This window comes from Helicoverpa zea, chromosome 5 (genome assembly GCF_022581195.2).
Source record: "Helicoverpa zea isolate HzStark_Cry1AcR chromosome 5, ilHelZeax1.1, whole genome shotgun sequence".
NCBI lineage: Eukaryota > Metazoa > Arthropoda > Insecta > Lepidoptera > Noctuidae > Helicoverpa > Helicoverpa zea.
The window spans coordinates 9,566,916-9,584,888 of NC_061456.1; the positions used below are offsets into that span (position 1 = coordinate 9,566,916).

Below are 17,973 nucleotides of genomic sequence, written 5' to 3' on the forward strand. Positions count from 1 at the left end.
ATAAAATAATGATAAAATAAAGATAGAAAAAACGAAATACATTGTAAAATATTTTTGGCCGCCTAAATTGGTCAAATCTACGTATGTGCGTCGTGTAACCAACCTACAGGGAAATATTTCTTTCGTTTCCATGTCATCCTCCGAGCCTTTTCCCTATCATGTTGGGGTCGGCTTCCAGTCTAACCGGATTCAGCTGAGTACCAGTGTTTTACAAGGAGCGACTACCTATCTGACCTCCTCAACCCAGTTACCCGGGCAACCCGATACCCCTTGGTTAGACTGGTGTCAGACTTACTGGCTTCTGACTACCCGTAACGACTGCCAAGGATGTTCAATGACAGCCGGGACCTACAGTTTAACGTGCCATCCGAAACACAGTCAATGGTGTCTAAGATATACTTAGAAAGTACATACGAACTTAGAAAAGTTGCATTGGTACTTGCCTGACCTGGGATCGAACCCGCGCCCTCGTACTTGAGAGGTTGGTCCTTTACCCACTAGGCCACCACGACTTTCGTTTCCATGTATTAGGCTAGAAATAAATACAATCAATATTTCGTTCGTATTTTATATAATTAATATGAAAAAATTGTTAAAAAAAACTGTCTTTAATTAAAATTAATAAAATGAATGAATAATTTTGTCATGATAAAAGTAATTTGTTACAACCAAAAGCAGTGAATTCATGTAAAGAATGATCAGTTTTGCGATCACAACGTAAATAATGAATGTAAATAAATAATACTATATTTCATGGCAGTCTAGTCGAAGTAATGGCTTTTTGATTTTGCATCGAACAAGACGCGTAACAGCAAAAGGGATCATTCTCATCAATGAAAAGTAATTCATCATCACTTAAATAAAGTTCATGTCTAAAATTAATTTAAAATGATTCCATTGTAAAAATACACAATGGAATACTAACTTGAGAAGATAAGCAAATTGTAAATAAAAAATTAATACTTTAAAAATAATACAAGCTTTTATGAAGGATAAAATTGTTATATAGAAATCTTATTCTGGAACTTCATAGAAAATTTGATTAATTTTATTATAACTCTAATGATTTACGATAATAGGCCACATTGTATATGAAAACATAACTATACATCGCCACATAACATGATACTCAACAAATACTTCTTTGCATTATATACAATGACTATATCAAAGAAGTTATGATGATGATGCATTATAAATAACAGAACTTAATGTACAGTGCTTGCTTAGTGCTAGAAGGGCATGATTTGAGCTGAAAAGCAAGTAAGTGTTCAGTCCATTATTCAGCTGCAGCAACTTGCTCGCTCTGGATTAGAGCCTCTGAAGGGTTATCTTTCTTTACTTCTGCAGTCTCAGTTTCAGTAGAGGGAGCATCTTTTTCTTGAGAATGCTCACGAGAACTAACAGTACCATTTTCGTTAACTTCTTCCTTTGCCGGTGAGCTTTCTTTTGAAGCTTTCTTGGCTTCAACTTCTACTTCCTTTTCAGGAGATGCAGCTTTTTCCTCTTCTGTGGCTTCTTTGTCTACAGACTTTTGTCTCTCTGGAGACTTTTCTTTTGTATCACCTTCAGCACCCTCCTCCTCATCCTTGGCTGGAGTGCCCTCCTTAGATGCTTTGTCACCTTCTTCTCTTGATGGTGAAGCCTCTTTCGCTGGACTACCTTCCTTTTCTGGTGTTTTTTCCTTAGCATCACCAGCCTCAGTTGTATCAGCTTTATCTTCTATGCTTGCTTCAGATTCCTTTGTTTCAGCCTCAGCATCACCATTGACAGCTTTTTCCTATAAACCGATACAAAAATGAAAATGCATAATTGTTACATGAAATAAAATTTGCAATTTCAATGAGGAAAAAGCATAGTTCAGTCTATTTGTAAGTCATGATTCATAATGATTTCATTATTACAAAACAAATGTGTGGCAACAATAGTATGACACAATACCTGCTCGCTTTCAGTTTGTGGGGGCTCTTCAGGCGGGGCTTCCATCTTCAAGAATATTTCCAAGGTGTCCACTTCATTGGCAAGGTCAAATTGATCATAGTCCTGAAAGTCATTGAAACTATTCATTTACCTATAGTAATACATTCACTGTGCAAAACCTGATATTTTATAAAAAAGTCAATACTTGTGTATATTCTTTGTGTGAATGTAAATGATAACGTAGGCGCAAAGTTTAATAACAAACCCATAAACAGTGAACAATGTCGTGTAACAAAGAATCATAATACAAACAGATGGCAACATACCAAAAATACCAAGTCATCTATGATCCCTTATTTAGTGAAATTATTTACAAATGACCACATACCCCGCAGTATTCGTCATCGTTGAAGATCTGGGGCGGCAGCGGTGACCGCGGGTTGGGGTCGCTCACTGTGCCGCCGTTCGATTTCGAGTTGTTTTGCATGAACTCTTTATCAGATTCCTTTCCTGGTTCCGTTATGTCAATGACATCATATTTTATGTTTTTCGAATCTAGAATCATCAAGACACGTTGCTGTCGTTTTTTCACCTGAAAATTACGATAGTTCACGTAATGAAAAACAGAAATTACATGAATCAGCTACAGAAAAAGTCAAGAAAAGTGCCCGGCCGTCCCAGGAATTTTCTAATATTAAACATACCTCTTTGTTTCCAGAAATACCACTGATATACACTTTGACAACCATGTTGAAAACTTTCGATTCAAACTATAACAAAGCTAAATAACAATCGCTACAAAATATTACACGAGAAAAATAGGCTTGGCCATTAGACAATCTGTTTTAATAATAATAATTATAGGCTATATGACAGTTTCGAATGTTACCAGTTTATTTACTTTTATCCTACTATTTTAGATAAAGTTTTTCAGTTTAGGTCGGCAAGACACAATAGAATAAAATAAAACGGAAATAAGGTAGTGAAACATTTTAGTATTTTAAGTGATTTGATAGGCCTGTGGGATGAGAAAGATTGAATTCTTTCTTTCTGGGATAAAAGTACTACATTTTTTTCGAAACTACCTTTTTTGCGATTTGATCCCTATCCAAATCTAGTGTGTAAGGCCATAAATAAGATAAACACGTTCTAAAGCGATTCAACTGGTCAGCCAGCGTATAAGTGACCGTTTCCGTTAATTTACTTTAGTAGAAATTTCACTGGAATTCCTAATGAGATTCGGACTACCTACAAAATCTACCATAAGTGACTATTTTACGGGAGCAACATTTAGCTACGTTCCTTTTCACGCTTGTAAAACATCGATTGCTCAACGCTGTCAAAAAAGTTGCAAAACAGCGCGCCAAGTTTGAATTCAATTTACATATCGCACTAGTTACAACAGTGATTTGGCGATAAAGAAAAACACAGGCATACAAACCTACACAATTATAGTTTTCAAGGTTTGTGAATGGTAATGTTAACATTAGAGCTAAATGAAATGAATTTAACTCTCTTGACAGGATGAAAAATAAATGCAATTTAATTGCAGACAGAGCAAAATAGCTGTTCTGATGCATCATTTCAGGTTAGTATAGTTTTCTTTAAATTTTGGTAGTGTTTATTAACTATTATAGTTGTCGATGTCGGGTACGTAGTCGATTTGCCAGTTTCTGCATGCCAATTTTCATCCACGACGGTTGAGACTATAAGTTTTATCAAAATCCGTTGTGTCGTTAAAACATGATTGAAGGACAAGCATCCGATGTCAGAAACTTTCAGTTATATTCGTAGGATCTATGGACAGAAACGCTAGTTGATTGCCATCTAATCAAAACGACAAGTACCGCATTAGTAAGTAGGTAGGTATGTAGGCACCAATACAATCAGGCTTGCTTGATAACTTTCAATTCACCTATCAATTGTTCAACTGATCTGATTGGTGATAAGGATGAAGCTTAGGCTAATAAGAAATAACAAACACAACATTATTATTAAATAAAAATTTAATAGATCATTTATAATACATAGGCATATTGTCTTTAGATGTAAAAAAAAAACAAATATAAATCGCGAACAATCATTAAACGCGACAAGAGCAGGTGTGGAATGATAATAAATACTAAAAGCATATTACTATAAAGAAAAAATAAAATATAAATCACATAGCTCAACAAATATACAAAAAAAAATGGGCCATATATTACTAACATGAGAATGAAAGAAGTTGTTATAAAATGCGGTTTTGTTCTTAGTTGTACAATTTATATTAAGAACGAAATAGCGCGGCACCCACTCAACAGCGAGTGAAATGCAGCTGCATTACAAACGGTCTATCTATTAATTTAAAAGATCACGTGCATGTCATTGACTTGACTGCAGCCTAGCGAGACACTATGACATCTATGAGCGTTACGGTACATAATATTACTGTAAAATATTGACGAGCGTATGCGCACTACGTGTGCATGCGTGTGATTCACAAAATCAGATACAACACAAAATAATCAACTGATATTAGAGCCATGGTGAGAATTCTAATAAGTCTTTAACTAAATTCTATACTCCATAAAAACGATGTAAGTTCATTGGCATTACCAAGTAAAGAATAGCTGTAAAATATTTATTTAAAAGTGTTATTCTAATTTTAATTGTTTATCTAGTTGTGTGTAGGCACGCACACAGTTTATACGAGTATATTGTGCGGAAATATTATTGGCAGATGTCCAGATCACTAGACAGTTGTCAGTTAGTGTTTACGCTCAGCGAGCCGTGCTGATATGTATTATAATTATACTCGCCGTGGACCGCGATCGACGTATTAAATGTCGCACAGGATTTGATAGCTATTTAAAATGTCGGTCAAAAGATATATGCAATTAAGTATGTTCACATATGAATGTTACAAGTGAACGTTTGACTATTTTTAAAATCTCAGTTTGTTTTCTAAAAAATCCATGGTTAGCATAAACATAGAAGCTATATAGGAATGTACAAAACGGATGGCTATGTATTTTATTTATCAGTCCCAAATTGATTTGAATTTTTCTGCTCTAATATTTTATACATTGATAGAAGATATTTTCTTTAATATATATCAAAATATACAAACGATATCTAAAACTATATGTACACAAAACGTTACAAAAATAAACAAAACAACGAACATAAATAATAATAAATCAGATTGCACGCACCTGACGAGATTAATAAAATTATCTAAATACTTAAAAGTAAAACTTGTATTCTAAATAGTAAATAGAGACTGTTATTACCTGTTGATGGACGAGATATGCTCTTATTTCAATTAGAAAAGGTCGAAATGTGCAGCGTGTCAGATGGTATCAGCTGTCGCATTCTGCGCGGCGTCATAAATCACGTTCAACCCGATTTCAGTTTAGCAGCTTTACTTGTTGGCAGCTTGATAATATTTAATGTCCAATTTGTTTGTGTTTAGCGTACGTGAAGACTTATGACATCAAAGGCGTGTTTATCGCACCATCCATCAATATCTCGGTATTAACAGTTTTGTGCATTACACATAAATGTCATCAGGCATATTTCTCTAGATGGTTTAATTAACTAAGCCTGAACAAGTCAAATTGATATAAATCTATAACCCAAATGAATAAATAGTTGAAGTTTCAGCTCCACATGGCATCGCTCGACACTCGCGGTACGAATGCTCGCGACTAGAGATCCAAACAGTCGACTAACTAATCTCCGACAACTATCGTTATCGACACACAAAAGCGACCGAGCGCAACTCTACGCGTAACTACTCCTTTACGAAATAAAAAGTAAGCACTGAGAATGACGGCGTAAAATAACGAATACTGTTATTGCCCGAGAGCTGGTATACATTTTTGGATAGGTATTTGAGGATTTTTTTAAACTTCCCCTGTGCCTTAATTCTGTACTCAAACACAAACTACAAACCTGGCTGCCTGGTGCCAGGATTTAATCAACCAAAGATAAGGCAACTTTAAGTTCCCTCAAATGCATTTTTTATTAAATGTTTTCTTTTTAATAGCCTTTTCCAATTGACCTAAAATATTTAATTTAGATTTATTATTATTTTTCTTTCAAAATAGACTTAAACTTTTTACTCAAGAGATACAGGACAAGTTTTCACGTCCCCTCAACAACCTACTCAAAAATATGTTCCGTCTCTCTGGCTATTAATACTAAGTAGTGTAGGCCGTACTCGGTGGCGGTGAGCTGAGCTGCGTTCAGACAGGGGTGCCGAAGTCAGGGTCGCCGTCGCCGGCCAGCAGGCGCGGCGGGAACTTGCCGCGCTCCGCAGCCCCGTTCGTAAGCGCCGCAGTCTCCGTTACCCGCCGCGCTGACCCTATCCTGTGTGTTTAGAATATGGTTACACGCCGTCCGAAATAACGTGTGAAGCCAGAAAATTTTGCTATGGATCAAAGTGAATTTTGACCTGACCTTGGTTTTAAACATGGTGCTAATTCGGAAAGATCAAAGACTGACGATGTTAAATCTTCGTATAGATCAAAACCCATGTTTCGGGGATGTTTGGGGAGCACGCCGAATTTAATACCTCAGGTTTTTATCTATGGAGACCATACTGGAATCTGTTACTAATTTAGAGAAAGTAAACCCAAAACTATCAATCTTGGAGTTGGCAATATAGCAGGGCCGTCATACTTAATCAAATATTTGATTATGATCCACAGCTTCATAAATCGCTGCAACACCCGCGTACTCTCCACTAATCATTTAACGGTCACATTTGTGTCACCGTTACGAGCGGTCACCAACCCGCGTGAACTACTTCGATGCATAGCGCCGATACAGTTTAAAATTATATTTACATGCATATGTAAATATGCTAATCATCTTCAAAGGACATTGTTCCGGCTCCATACATGTTCTGCCTAAGAACCGTTCGAATGGAAAGTGACTTCTATAAACTCTTAAAATTATATGGAATCCTATGAAATAAGTTTTCACGAACGGACACTTCAGGAAACTAAAATAATTACGAAAAAAGTTAATATTTTGAGGTTATAAATAAAAAATAACCAAGCTTGCGTGAAATATCAGAGTAGTATTATCAAACTACACTATACAAAAAATCAACAATACTATGTACAGCTCTATATGTTCTCTTCTAGATCTAGGAAAAGACTACTCTACTAGATACTAGGAAAAGAGATAGTAAATAGTCAAGTTTAAGATAATTCTTTGACAATGATCATTTTATAAAGTTGCATTTTCTGTCTGTCCCTTTGAATGCTTTAGATCTTTAAAACTACGCAATGGATTTGGGTGCGATTTTTTTTAATAGATAGAGTAGGTCAAGAGGAAGGTTTACACCAAGGTTTTACATTGCCACCGTGCGAAGACGGGGCGTGTGACTAGTTTTCATAAATGCTTAGAATTTTTATGAAAAACAACTACCTAAACGCTTTTGCTTTCAACGTTACGTTTCTTAATATATAGTGAATCCACTTTGGATTTGTGATAAAACGCATAAGTTTCCAAAATGGAAGAGTTCCATTCACCACAATTCATAAAATATCGATATTAGATCGATGGAGAATTATTTATTTAAATGATTGTTACTACTTTTATATTAGACAGTTACCTAGCTATCTACATGCCATAAGGCGGGAATCGAACCCGCGGTCTATTACCAAGAAGGCACAGACCATACTAAAAATGTCATTACCACACAAAATAATTTAACAGTTAAAGTAAGGTTTACCAATAACAATGAAAGAGGTTTTCGAGGATGTGCAATAAAAACAATATTTATATTCAATTAAAGGTTTTTAATCATCAATATTTCTCAATAATATATCTAAGAACTGAGCTTTGGTATCTCGCCCAGCTTAAATACCAGATAATAGTCATTATGTGGGCACAACAGCCCACTGTTCTACGCCCAACGATACAATTGCAACAGTATGCCTGATGGTAGGAGCTTCTTACAAAGTACACAATTGCGTCCAACAGTGCATTGCATCTTATTATGCTCGACTGCTTCAGACCAACACGTCGTACATATAAGGTCATGAGCTTCAACCTGTAATAATAAATACAAAAAATCATTAGTAAATAACAAGTAACTAGCAATTGTGGCAATTGATTTGAAAACCGAGAAATTGTGTGCTTATGAAAACATAAGTAGGTAGTAACATTCTTATCAAAATTATAAAAACACTTTCGTAGACCACTTACCATACGGGGAACAGTCCATTGTTGTATGCAACGAAGTATATCTTCGTTTTCTAATACCAAAGAACCTCCAGCAGATCCACAATTTATACAATATACTATATTCTGCATCCATTGTTGTAATTATAATATAACTAAATTCGATCACAGACAGAGCAATATCCGAAAATGCTAGTAAAATCCAGTTCTTTACACAAAGCCGAGTCTACCAAGTACGCAATCTAATCGGAGTCCGTAATCAAGCCAAAGTTGTTAGAATAAAACCATGAAACGCATAGAAAATCACAAAAGAAACGATAGTCGCAAAGCAATCAAACCAATCAAACTGACTTCTAGCAAACTGACTGAAGTACACCAGTGTTGCCAATTACGAAAACTATAATCCTACTCGAATGCCAAGCTAGAAATTCGCGATTCGCTCAAAACCATCTTAAAACATTATACAGAATACTAGCTTTTTTCTAGCTAGTCAGTTTAGGTATTTAAATGAATAAAGTGTTACCAACTAATTTTAATAACCGACTTCGGAAAGTAGGTTCTCAATTCGATCCGTATTTACCGAAATCCCGAAAACTTCCGAAACTGGCAGCACTGGCTGACGGAAACATTTTATAAGGCATCAATAATTGTGACCCTACTTTTTATTTGGAATTTATTTATTTGAAGTGTCCGTGGAATACTAAAATATGTTTCAAACAATATAAAAATAAATAAAAATTATAGTATAATTTATATTCACATCGGTTCTTAGGCCAAAATTGAACAATGTCCTTTCCGGATTATAGTAATATGCAATTTTACACGGTGTAGTGCCGTTTTCTCTCAAAGAGAGACATAAATAACAATAAAAATAGATTTGATATTTTAATAGTTGCGGTTCACAGTGACATCGACCACAGAGTCTACCATTACTCAATAATGTGCTATAATATTCAAGGTTCATCATTTTTATGACAGCCTACTATTGTTACAGTAGGGATATAATTACCTAAATCCTTTGGACTCTCTTCTGAGGGGTTTCACGTCTCCGTTGGGCTTGCTAGGCTTGGACTCCTTGGTATCGATATCGATAAGCGGCGCCTGCGCAATCTGCGGTATTTGCTGAGGCGCGGGAGTCGGCGCTAGAGGTGACTCGCCCGCTAAATATAAACATTTTTAGTTTAGACTAATGAAAAATAATTTCTAAATATATATAGAATAAACAAATGTAACAAGTCGAACCATTGAAAATCTGATATAAACTCACCAACACAATTTTTTTCTGTCTAAAGAATACAAACACAAAAATTATTATAATGACTAGTTCTGCATTTATTTCTACTTATAAAATAATGTATAATAAATAATAATCTAAATACCTGTGTCAGAGGGCAGATTATCGCAGGGCGCCTCAGCAAGAGGTTCGTCAGAGGAGGGAGCTTCCAGTTCCACGGGTCTGTATGCGCCCTTAGTGCGCCAGTCCTATAACAAATCACTACACTTAGGGCGATACCATAAATCCTGATTATGATTTCACCGATTAATACAGTAATTAATATAATTTACGGCTAGAAGTGTGTGATATGAATATGAATTTATGCAAGATAGTGTCACTGGCGATGCTCCAGTAGATTCTAGTCTGACTAGCCAAGGCCTACGAGTAAACACAGGACCAACAAGATGCTGTTACTACCGACAAACCAGACGACTTACTTACCAAGGTTTCCGAGTTTTCAACATTACTGTCTAATTAGAAGTAATGAAATTTACACAAAATCTTGCTGTCAAAATGCACCTTTGCCAATTCCGCGTTAAATCTTGCCAAAGGAAAATTTTGCGGATACAAAACGCGTAATAATTTAACGGATATTAAATTAATAAATAATTATTTATATTAATATGCATTTCATACCGTTTGCTTCAAGCCTATTTGTTTGTTATCAAATAATTGTGTATTTCTAAAGACAGCCATTTCTGCACCCGCAATATTGTTTTTTGTAGGGAGGGGCAAAATTATTCGCCGCGACTCTGTAAACATTAGACCAGCAACTTTCAAACCTCCGCAATTTTCTAGTGTAAAACATTGGTTGGTTGGATGCACCGGTTGGTCTGATTGTATTATACGGCTAAAATAGAAAGAGTGGCAAGTTAGTAGTGCATGTATGGCCGCGGTGTGTACCTGCGGCTTGCGCTTCTTCTTGAGCGCGTTGGGTCGCGCATGCACGGGCGTGGAGGCGGCCGAGTCGCCCGACGACGCCTCGCGCGCCGCCCGCGCCGTCCGCGCGCTGCCCGACCACTACGCAACACCGTTACCATACGAACTTTATACCAATGCATTTTTTAATATACTTATATATGTATTTGTAGATGTAAAAAAAGTACTAAATCTAGGAACAATGGACGTTCCATCACGAAACTAGGAACCAATATAACTTATAATCTAAGTAACTTGATGTGTTCGATAAGTAACTGATGGCCCTTTAAAATGATGTGTCAATTTCAAAGATGAAACCTAATTTGTGTGGACGGAAAATGGATGGAACGTATTAAAAGGATGTTTTGATTCTCTTAGGTAAAATTGACGCCATATTTTACAAGGTAAATTATAAATGTAACTTTTTAACTCGATTAATGAATCTGAAGTTTTTATGGGATAGAATGAATGAGATACTACGGCAATATGAGAAAGGATACACCTGGAACAAAATAATACCTATAGATAATATTAAATAGTATTATTACCTCAAGCCTGGCCTCAATCTTGATGGAGTCATCGTCCATATCCAGTATGTTCAGGTTGTTGTTAATGTTGTTGTAGTCGGGATAGTTGGCAGGCGGCGGCGGCGCCACGCGGTACGGCTCCGACTCGCACTCGCTGCCCGAACCCGCTTCTGATGTGCGTCTGTATACAACAGTATAAGGATATCTTAAGTAAGACATGTAATTTAGTAGAAATAACTTAAAAAATAGGAAATAAAGTCCTATGAGAACGATTTGTGGGATATAAGTCTATTTATGACATGATATACCGTTGTGGTCTTATTGGTTTACTTAATTGATGATGGAATTGTTTCTGAACCATTTTCGCAATTACCAACGTAAACTATATTTTCTGAAGTTAGAATGTGATGATTTGCTTTTCGTTAGATATATCAGATATGAAGGAAGAATGACTTGCGAAAACAGTTCACTGTTTACAACCTAAGATAAGTCGATTTATAGCATAATAAAGACGAAGCCAGAGCTTCCTTCAGATGTTTTAAATATGTCACAAATATCGAATGCCAAAGAGGTAGTCGTATTAAATTCGTGTCCTATGTGACGGGCGCCATTTTTTGGGCACCGTTCCAGGATTTCACGTGAGAAATGTAAGATGAAAAACAATCACAGTTTTTCATTATTATGGTGGGTCCACACAATACAGACAAGTTTGAGGACAGTTATTAGCACGAGTTTGTGCTAATAACAGTACGAAAGAGTCTGAGTAAAAATCTAACATGGAAAGTAAAGTCTGTGTAAAAATCTGAAGTCCGAATGAAAATATGACAAGATGTTGTGTTAGAGAATTTTCCTATCCTTTTCCTATTTGTATTTTTTTTTAATTTTCTTTTACAGTTGTCTGTGTAGCATGTAATTAGAGTGACGTCATACGTCACCAAGAATGGCGTCAAGTGTCGGTTACAAGAGCCGCTATCGACGAGTGTCGGCAGGCGACGTGTCAAACTTGTTACGTTGCCAAAAATATAGGCGGACAACTGTTCAACATAGCTACTAAATGATTATTATCAGTGGGCGCTTTTAGTGTTGTTTCTAATCTGTAATGTTTCTCGTGGACACGCTGTATTTTATTGCAAACTTCAGAGTATTTGTTTTAAATATTTAGTTCTCATTAGTTATGAGAACTGCAGATTTCTTCTGTGAGGTACTTTAAACATAAGTAACGATTTACCGGACCTGTGACTTCCTCATTTATTGCAAAGGACAATGGGCACAAATATATGGGACCTGGTATACCCCACCAATAGGAATGTCATATATATCATTGGATAGGCCTTTTTATGTAGGACAAGATTTACTATGACAGCTTTGCTGAAATGTTTGTCCGTTCTGAGATATAGATCAAAAACTGTGCTAAAGTTAGAACTAAGTAATGTATTGATACCTCAAGTTTTTAAAGGAAAATCTAAGTACTAATAACTTTAAGTCTTGTAAGTACTACTGTGCCCGTTAGGATCCATAATTGTTACTATTATGTAGCATTTCAACCTTTTATTGTACCAACTGGATGTTGGGCGTAGTGAGAAACCGCACCAATAGGAAAGTCATACATATCATTGGATAGGTCTTTTTAACTGGTACAACATTTACTATGACAGCTTTGTTCTATTGTTTGTCCGTTCTGAGATATAGATAACAAACAATCTTAAAACTGATGCTAATCAATACTGTAATCTGATTTTCTTTCATATACAAGACTTACACTTAGTAGTTCTTAGATTTTCCTTTAAAAACTTGAGTTATCAATAGATTACTTAGTTCTAACTTTTGCACAGTTTTTGATCTATATCTCAGAACGGACAAACATTTCAGCAAAGCTGTCATAGTAAATATTGTTCTACATAAAAAGGCCTATCCAATGATATATATGACATTGCTATTGGTGGGGTATACCAATCTGCCCATTGTCCTTTGCAACCACAGTCAAAGCACCAGTAATTTAATTTATATTTATTTGGATTCATATTGAACTTTACCGCTAATTTTCTGTGACTAATCACAAACTGAGATTTATTGCCCATAAGCAGGAACTAATCCTTTCATCTTACAAGATTCATTGCCTTTTCCCTGAAACTTAGAACTTACCTTGTCGTAACGCTACAATTTTATGATATTCCGTTGTGAGCAATATGTTATTGCATTTACTGCATATTTAGTTGTAATGTATTTAACGGTTAGTCCATATGTACAATTAGGAACGCCTACTAAAGCGTTCATTGCAATGTGTTCCGGCAGTTTTACGGAGACATATTGATATTAGATTTTGTTTGTGTGACACATGTTTATCAGAGGAAGCCTGAAAGTGGCGCCAGTGACAGAAAAATGAGAGGTCAGCGTTTGTCGTGGTATGGGCATGTGATGAGACGGTGTGAAACGCATGCTACAAAGAGTGTGCTAAGTATGAATGTGGAGGGATGGAGAGGCAGAGGTAGACCGAGGAAAAGATAGATTGATTGCCTGAAAGAGGACATGAAGCAGAAGGGAGTGGATGTAAGTATGACGTCTGACAGAGAGGAATGGAAGAAAAAGACATGTTGCGCCGACCCCAAATGACTTGGGAACAGGGCAGGAAGATGATGATGACACATGTTTATCATCTTTGGTTAGTCAATATTAAATACATAAGTGAGTATACATATAGGGGTAGTACATAAGATAGTTTAAAATGGGAGTACGTACGGGTAGTATATGAGGAAGTTCATAAGGGAGAACATAGAGGAGTTTACAAGGGAAGAATATAATGGAGTGTATAGGGCAAGTAAATAAGGATGTACACGACGTCACAAGTAAATTACGGTGTGCATACACATAGTGCCCACTACGGTAGATCCGCCACTGCGGTGAGTATGAAGGTATTGCTGGGTCGAGGTGATCAGACAGGCCTTCGCTCCATGTATAGATAGTTCAACTCAGATTTGCGCGCGGCCCTATGTGTGCGTCGGCTTGTAAATATACAACTTTCATTCGTGTGACAGTGACGTCGTCCGAGCATGACGTGTTCTCATCGCTTTTTGTTATGGGTACAGTCGTTTACGAAAATGTCTAGTTCTTCACGGAGAAAATGTTTAAGGAGTCAGGTAGCGTTTCAAAAAATGAAACAACATTCAAAGCTTTTTATTATTACATTTTACAGTTTTTCATTATTTTCTCATAAGTTTTTTTCAAATTGACGTTGACAGTATCTAAGAAATAAATGAGGTGAAATATCTAAGATGAATTAAATACTCCTTACATATTTTCTAGGTCTCGGGGTACGCGGACAATAAATAAAAGTGTGGACTAAGAATGTAAAAAGACGTATAATCTAGTATAATAATGTAAACAAAATGTGTGAGGAATTTTAAAAAATAATATTGCTTCGCGTAATGTCGACCAAAATAAGACGGAAATAATGAAACTCATAAATGAACGTTTAAGTCATATTGATGAAGGGATGTTGGATAATACTTGTCGACATGTACAAAAGAAAAAAGAAAAATACTATAGACATTTTGACATGGAGACAAAATTTATAATTTACCTCGGTGAGAGTAGCGAATCCGAAAATTCATCATTTGATTTTTCAAGTAGCGATTCAGAATCATTATAAATAAATAAACATTAAATTACGTAATAACTATTTTTCTTTAAACAGCCGTAACCCCTAAATAACTGTATTTGTACCCGACTGTACCTCTTGTCACGCACACAAAGTCACTGTGTATGTACAAGGGTTACCCACACATAAGGCCGCGCGCAAGACTGAGTTGAACTTACTATACACTAACTAGTACTCGGCTGCTTGCGGTTAGATAGCCAACGCCAACATAGTAGAGGAAAGACTAGGTAGAAGAGAAAGAACGGGTGGAATTGCTCTTACACCTGTACAGTACGAGAACCAGTGTCGCCAAATTCACACATTTAAAAATTAAATTCTACATTTCGGTGATTTAATTTGAAAGCAATGGGCGGGTTCCAAGGAAGGCGTGTAAGGGCGGAGCTAGAAACGTTCCTTGTCCCCCGCATTTTGGCGCGATATTTTCTTAGGAGTGAGAAAGTTGCGTCGCAACTGCTCAACGGCACTTCCACTCGTTGTCTCTCCACCGCGAGGCAGACGATGTATGGAAAGAAGTCCCCTCAGGACGCGTAATTAATTGTTGTTCACATACCTGTTGTAGTCAGGCGTACGCGGCGCGGTGGGCGTAGCACCAGAGCCGTCGCCCTCCGCGCCGAACACAGACCCGTCCTCAGGATACAGCGGGAACCTGACCGAACATAACATTCTTTATCGAATCATATGATGTGTCTAGCCTTAAATTACAAAACTAATCTAATTCGTATAGCCATTTTACAATGGCTTTGGCCGTATCCGTGTAAGCTGGATTTGCTCTTTGTTACACTCTTGTTAAACCACTGGTATACGTGATGCACAATGTCAATTTACTATCTTACTTTGGATTAAAACTTTTATTCCTACTAACTCTCAATGAAAATACAAAAGTTCCACATCCGAGTAAATGCCATATATAACCAGACATCATCTCCTCTATTCCTACTTGTTCCACTTCAAGTGCGTCACCTATAATTGTCTTCGGAGAGCCTGTCGTCGTCGTCGGTGGCGATGAACTGCACGCACAGCGCGCAGTCGCCCTTCACGCTCTGCAGCGCCTGCACGGCTTCCTTGTGACAAGCCTGGAACAAATCATTAGTCAGACTAGTCACTAATGGTAATGAGAATGGCGTGTTTGGCAGCTTAGATTTTCCTTTTTTTATAATTTTTGGAGTGAACCAGTTTCTAAGCTATGCATATAAAAGAACAACTTATGAATACTGTATATGTCTCATACTAAAGGGTGTGTTGCACATCATTTCACTATAACGATAGCTAAAACATAACCAGCGAATATGATCAATAGGCGGCAATTTTATGGCTGGTTAGGTATGGTTTGATTGTCGTTATAGTTAAATAGTGCAACTCACTCTTAGCCTTATGATTGGCTAATATTCAGTGATAGTCGTGTATATCATATCAGCAGTTACCTGTGTGAGATCAACATCATTGATGGCGAGTATGGCGTCGCCGACGTACAGCTCGCCGGTAAGCGCGGCCGGGCCGCCCGCCTCCAGCTCCGAGATCAGGATCGGCACGCCGTGCTCGCGACCACCCTGCGGTCAATGAAACATATGTTGTAGAACGGCTGCGAGTCCTAATACATAATATTTTATTTCTAAGACTTTTTTTTTTACAAAAAGTACCTAGTTCAAGTTAAAAAAGTAATGCTGTGGGGATCTTGGCTTGGATAACTGTGGCAAATTATATATTTAGATAGGAGAAGCCCCTATATAACTGCCATAACACGTGGCAGTGGGGCAGTGTAGGCTAAGAAAAAAAATATTGTAATAGACAACTAAAATATTACCTACTTAAAATCATGGCACACATGACACGGCACGGCAAAGCGCAGCTGCAGCTGGGTTCTTGTTAGGTAGCTGCAAGCTCGCTGTCACCCGGTTTTTTATATTGACGTTATAAAATTACGATTTAAGGGTTGGAGCTGCACGGTGCCGTGGCGTTCACGTTTCCCATATACTTTATATTTAAAACTTACAGTAACAGAAATCCCGAGCCCCAAATGCGGTGACCGTCGCACGCGCACGGTCCGCGCCAGCGCGCAGTCCGGCGCGGCGGGCGCGGCGGCCGGCGCCGGGCGCCCGCAGCCCCGCGCCGCGCCCGCGCCGCGACACACGCGGACCAATGTCTTGTGGCGCTGTACTAAGATCTCCGCTTCCACCTGTGAATTGATGTAATATAACTTTATTTAATAGGCAATTCGTTTGTATGTACTTTCTAACTATATCTTGGACACCAGGAGGTCAGACAGGCAGTCGCTCTTTGTAAAGCACTGGTACTCAGCTGAATCCGGTTAGACTGGAAGCCGACCTCAACATAGTTGGGAAAAGGCACTCATACTATCTTCAGTGTACTTCATAACAGCTGACAGAGCGAAAAACACATTGCGCTGACCCCAACTAACTTAAGGCAGAGAAAAAAAACGTTGTCCTAATATTATCACTACTTAATCAGTCTCCGAGAATGTGCTGCTTTTCTTCCCAGCTGCCTATATATTTTTTTATTACTTTTTACCAGACTGTCATGAAAGGTTTTATCTTTACATGGAGACTTTGCTGCATCCAGTTAGACTTTCTTGAAGGAACAATTTTCTTATGACTCAAGTTCCACAATAATATAATACGAAATACTCAAATACAATACTCAACGTAGTCACCGATGAGACGAATACATCCACTACAGACAGGATTTCGAGAAATATGTCGCGACGCACACACAGCGTCTTTGTAACATGCTTACATAGGCGTTAATGTAGCTAATCCTTACTAATTTTATATATTCGAAAGTGAGTATGTACTCACTTTCGTTGTTTCGCCGTCGCGTTTTTTATATTATCCTTTGTCTTAAAATTATATCTCTAGTCAAAATAAAGATAAGTCGGAGACGGTCCAAAATTAAAAACGGCTTAGCCCTGCTCTACTTGTGAGAGAGATAAGGCCAAAATATCAAATGACGAAACAGTAATACCTACAAAATATATATTTCAAATCTTTGTTTTTGCTGGAGCAGACATAATTAAGAAGTTTGAAGCCGTACTTGAGCCCAGAGTGAATCTCTCAGTTCGGCGCGCATGTCTCTGCCGAGTAGCTGCAACTGTTGTATCCTGCCGGCCAGCTCTTTGTCCAAATACTTTGTAGCCAATCTGGAAAATACACATTTTTGATTTATTAAAAAATCCATTTGTACACGACTTAATCTTGTAAAGATCTGTAAGATATTAAACTATTTGCCATAAAAGGAATTTATTATAATAAACCTTTGTTGCTCTTAATAGCCACTGGTAAATGTATTTAATGTGACTGCAGTTACATTTTAAGTAAAGTGCTTGTAACACTGGACATCTATAAGTTACTATAAGTTCTATAAGACTAAAACTGACTGATACTTTCAGTTGCCCACTACTAAACTGTTTTATCATACTGTGCCATTCCACGACTCGCTATACACTTCACGTTAAACCATAAAAGCAAGGTAATTGACAC

The 17,973-nt window shown here is 37.3% G+C and overlaps 2 protein-coding genes across 6 annotated transcripts in view; both read right to left on the reverse strand.

Annotated features, from left to right (window-relative positions):
* Positions 1 to 554: 554 nt before the first annotated feature.
* On the reverse strand, positions 555 to 2,798 carry LOC124630589 (SH3 domain-binding glutamic acid-rich protein homolog). Its single transcript, XM_047164552.1, has 4 exons — positions 2,625 to 2,798; positions 2,309 to 2,512; positions 1,942 to 2,043; positions 555 to 1,780 (listed from the first exon to the last, which is right to left on the reverse strand). Exons 1-4 carry the CDS (start codon positions 2,667 to 2,669, stop codon positions 1,280 to 1,282), a joined length of 852 nt encoding a protein of 283 aa, XP_047020508.1. The 5' UTR covers positions 2,670 to 2,798; the 3' UTR covers positions 555 to 1,279.
* Positions 2,799 to 3,908: 1,110 nt separating this feature from the next.
* Positions 3,909 to 17,973, reverse strand: part of LOC124630327 (Golgi-associated PDZ and coiled-coil motif-containing protein-like) — a 48,969-nt gene continuing 34,904 nt past the window's right edge. For 4 of the 5 annotated variants that reach the window (XM_047164186.1, XM_047164188.1, XM_047164187.1 and 1 more), the window contains exons 5-14: positions 17,528 to 17,633; positions 16,470 to 16,652; positions 15,901 to 16,026; positions 15,440 to 15,552; positions 15,030 to 15,125; positions 10,846 to 11,005; positions 10,283 to 10,399; positions 9,483 to 9,585; positions 9,113 to 9,263; positions 3,909 to 6,276 (exon numbers count right to left, since the gene is read on the reverse strand). In XM_047164186.1, coding sequence (XP_047020142.1) covers positions 6,153 to 6,276; positions 9,113 to 9,263; positions 9,483 to 9,585; positions 10,283 to 10,399; positions 10,846 to 11,005; positions 15,030 to 15,125; positions 15,440 to 15,552; positions 15,901 to 16,026; positions 16,470 to 16,652; positions 17,528 to 17,633 — 1,279 coding nt within the window. In that variant the 3' untranslated portion in view covers positions 3,909 to 6,152. The remainder of the gene's footprint in view (positions 6,277 to 9,112; positions 9,264 to 9,482; positions 9,586 to 10,282; positions 10,400 to 10,845; positions 11,006 to 15,029; positions 15,126 to 15,439; positions 15,553 to 15,900; positions 16,027 to 16,469; positions 16,653 to 17,527; positions 17,634 to 17,973) is intronic. The other variant, XM_047164189.1, reaches the window with a different exon arrangement.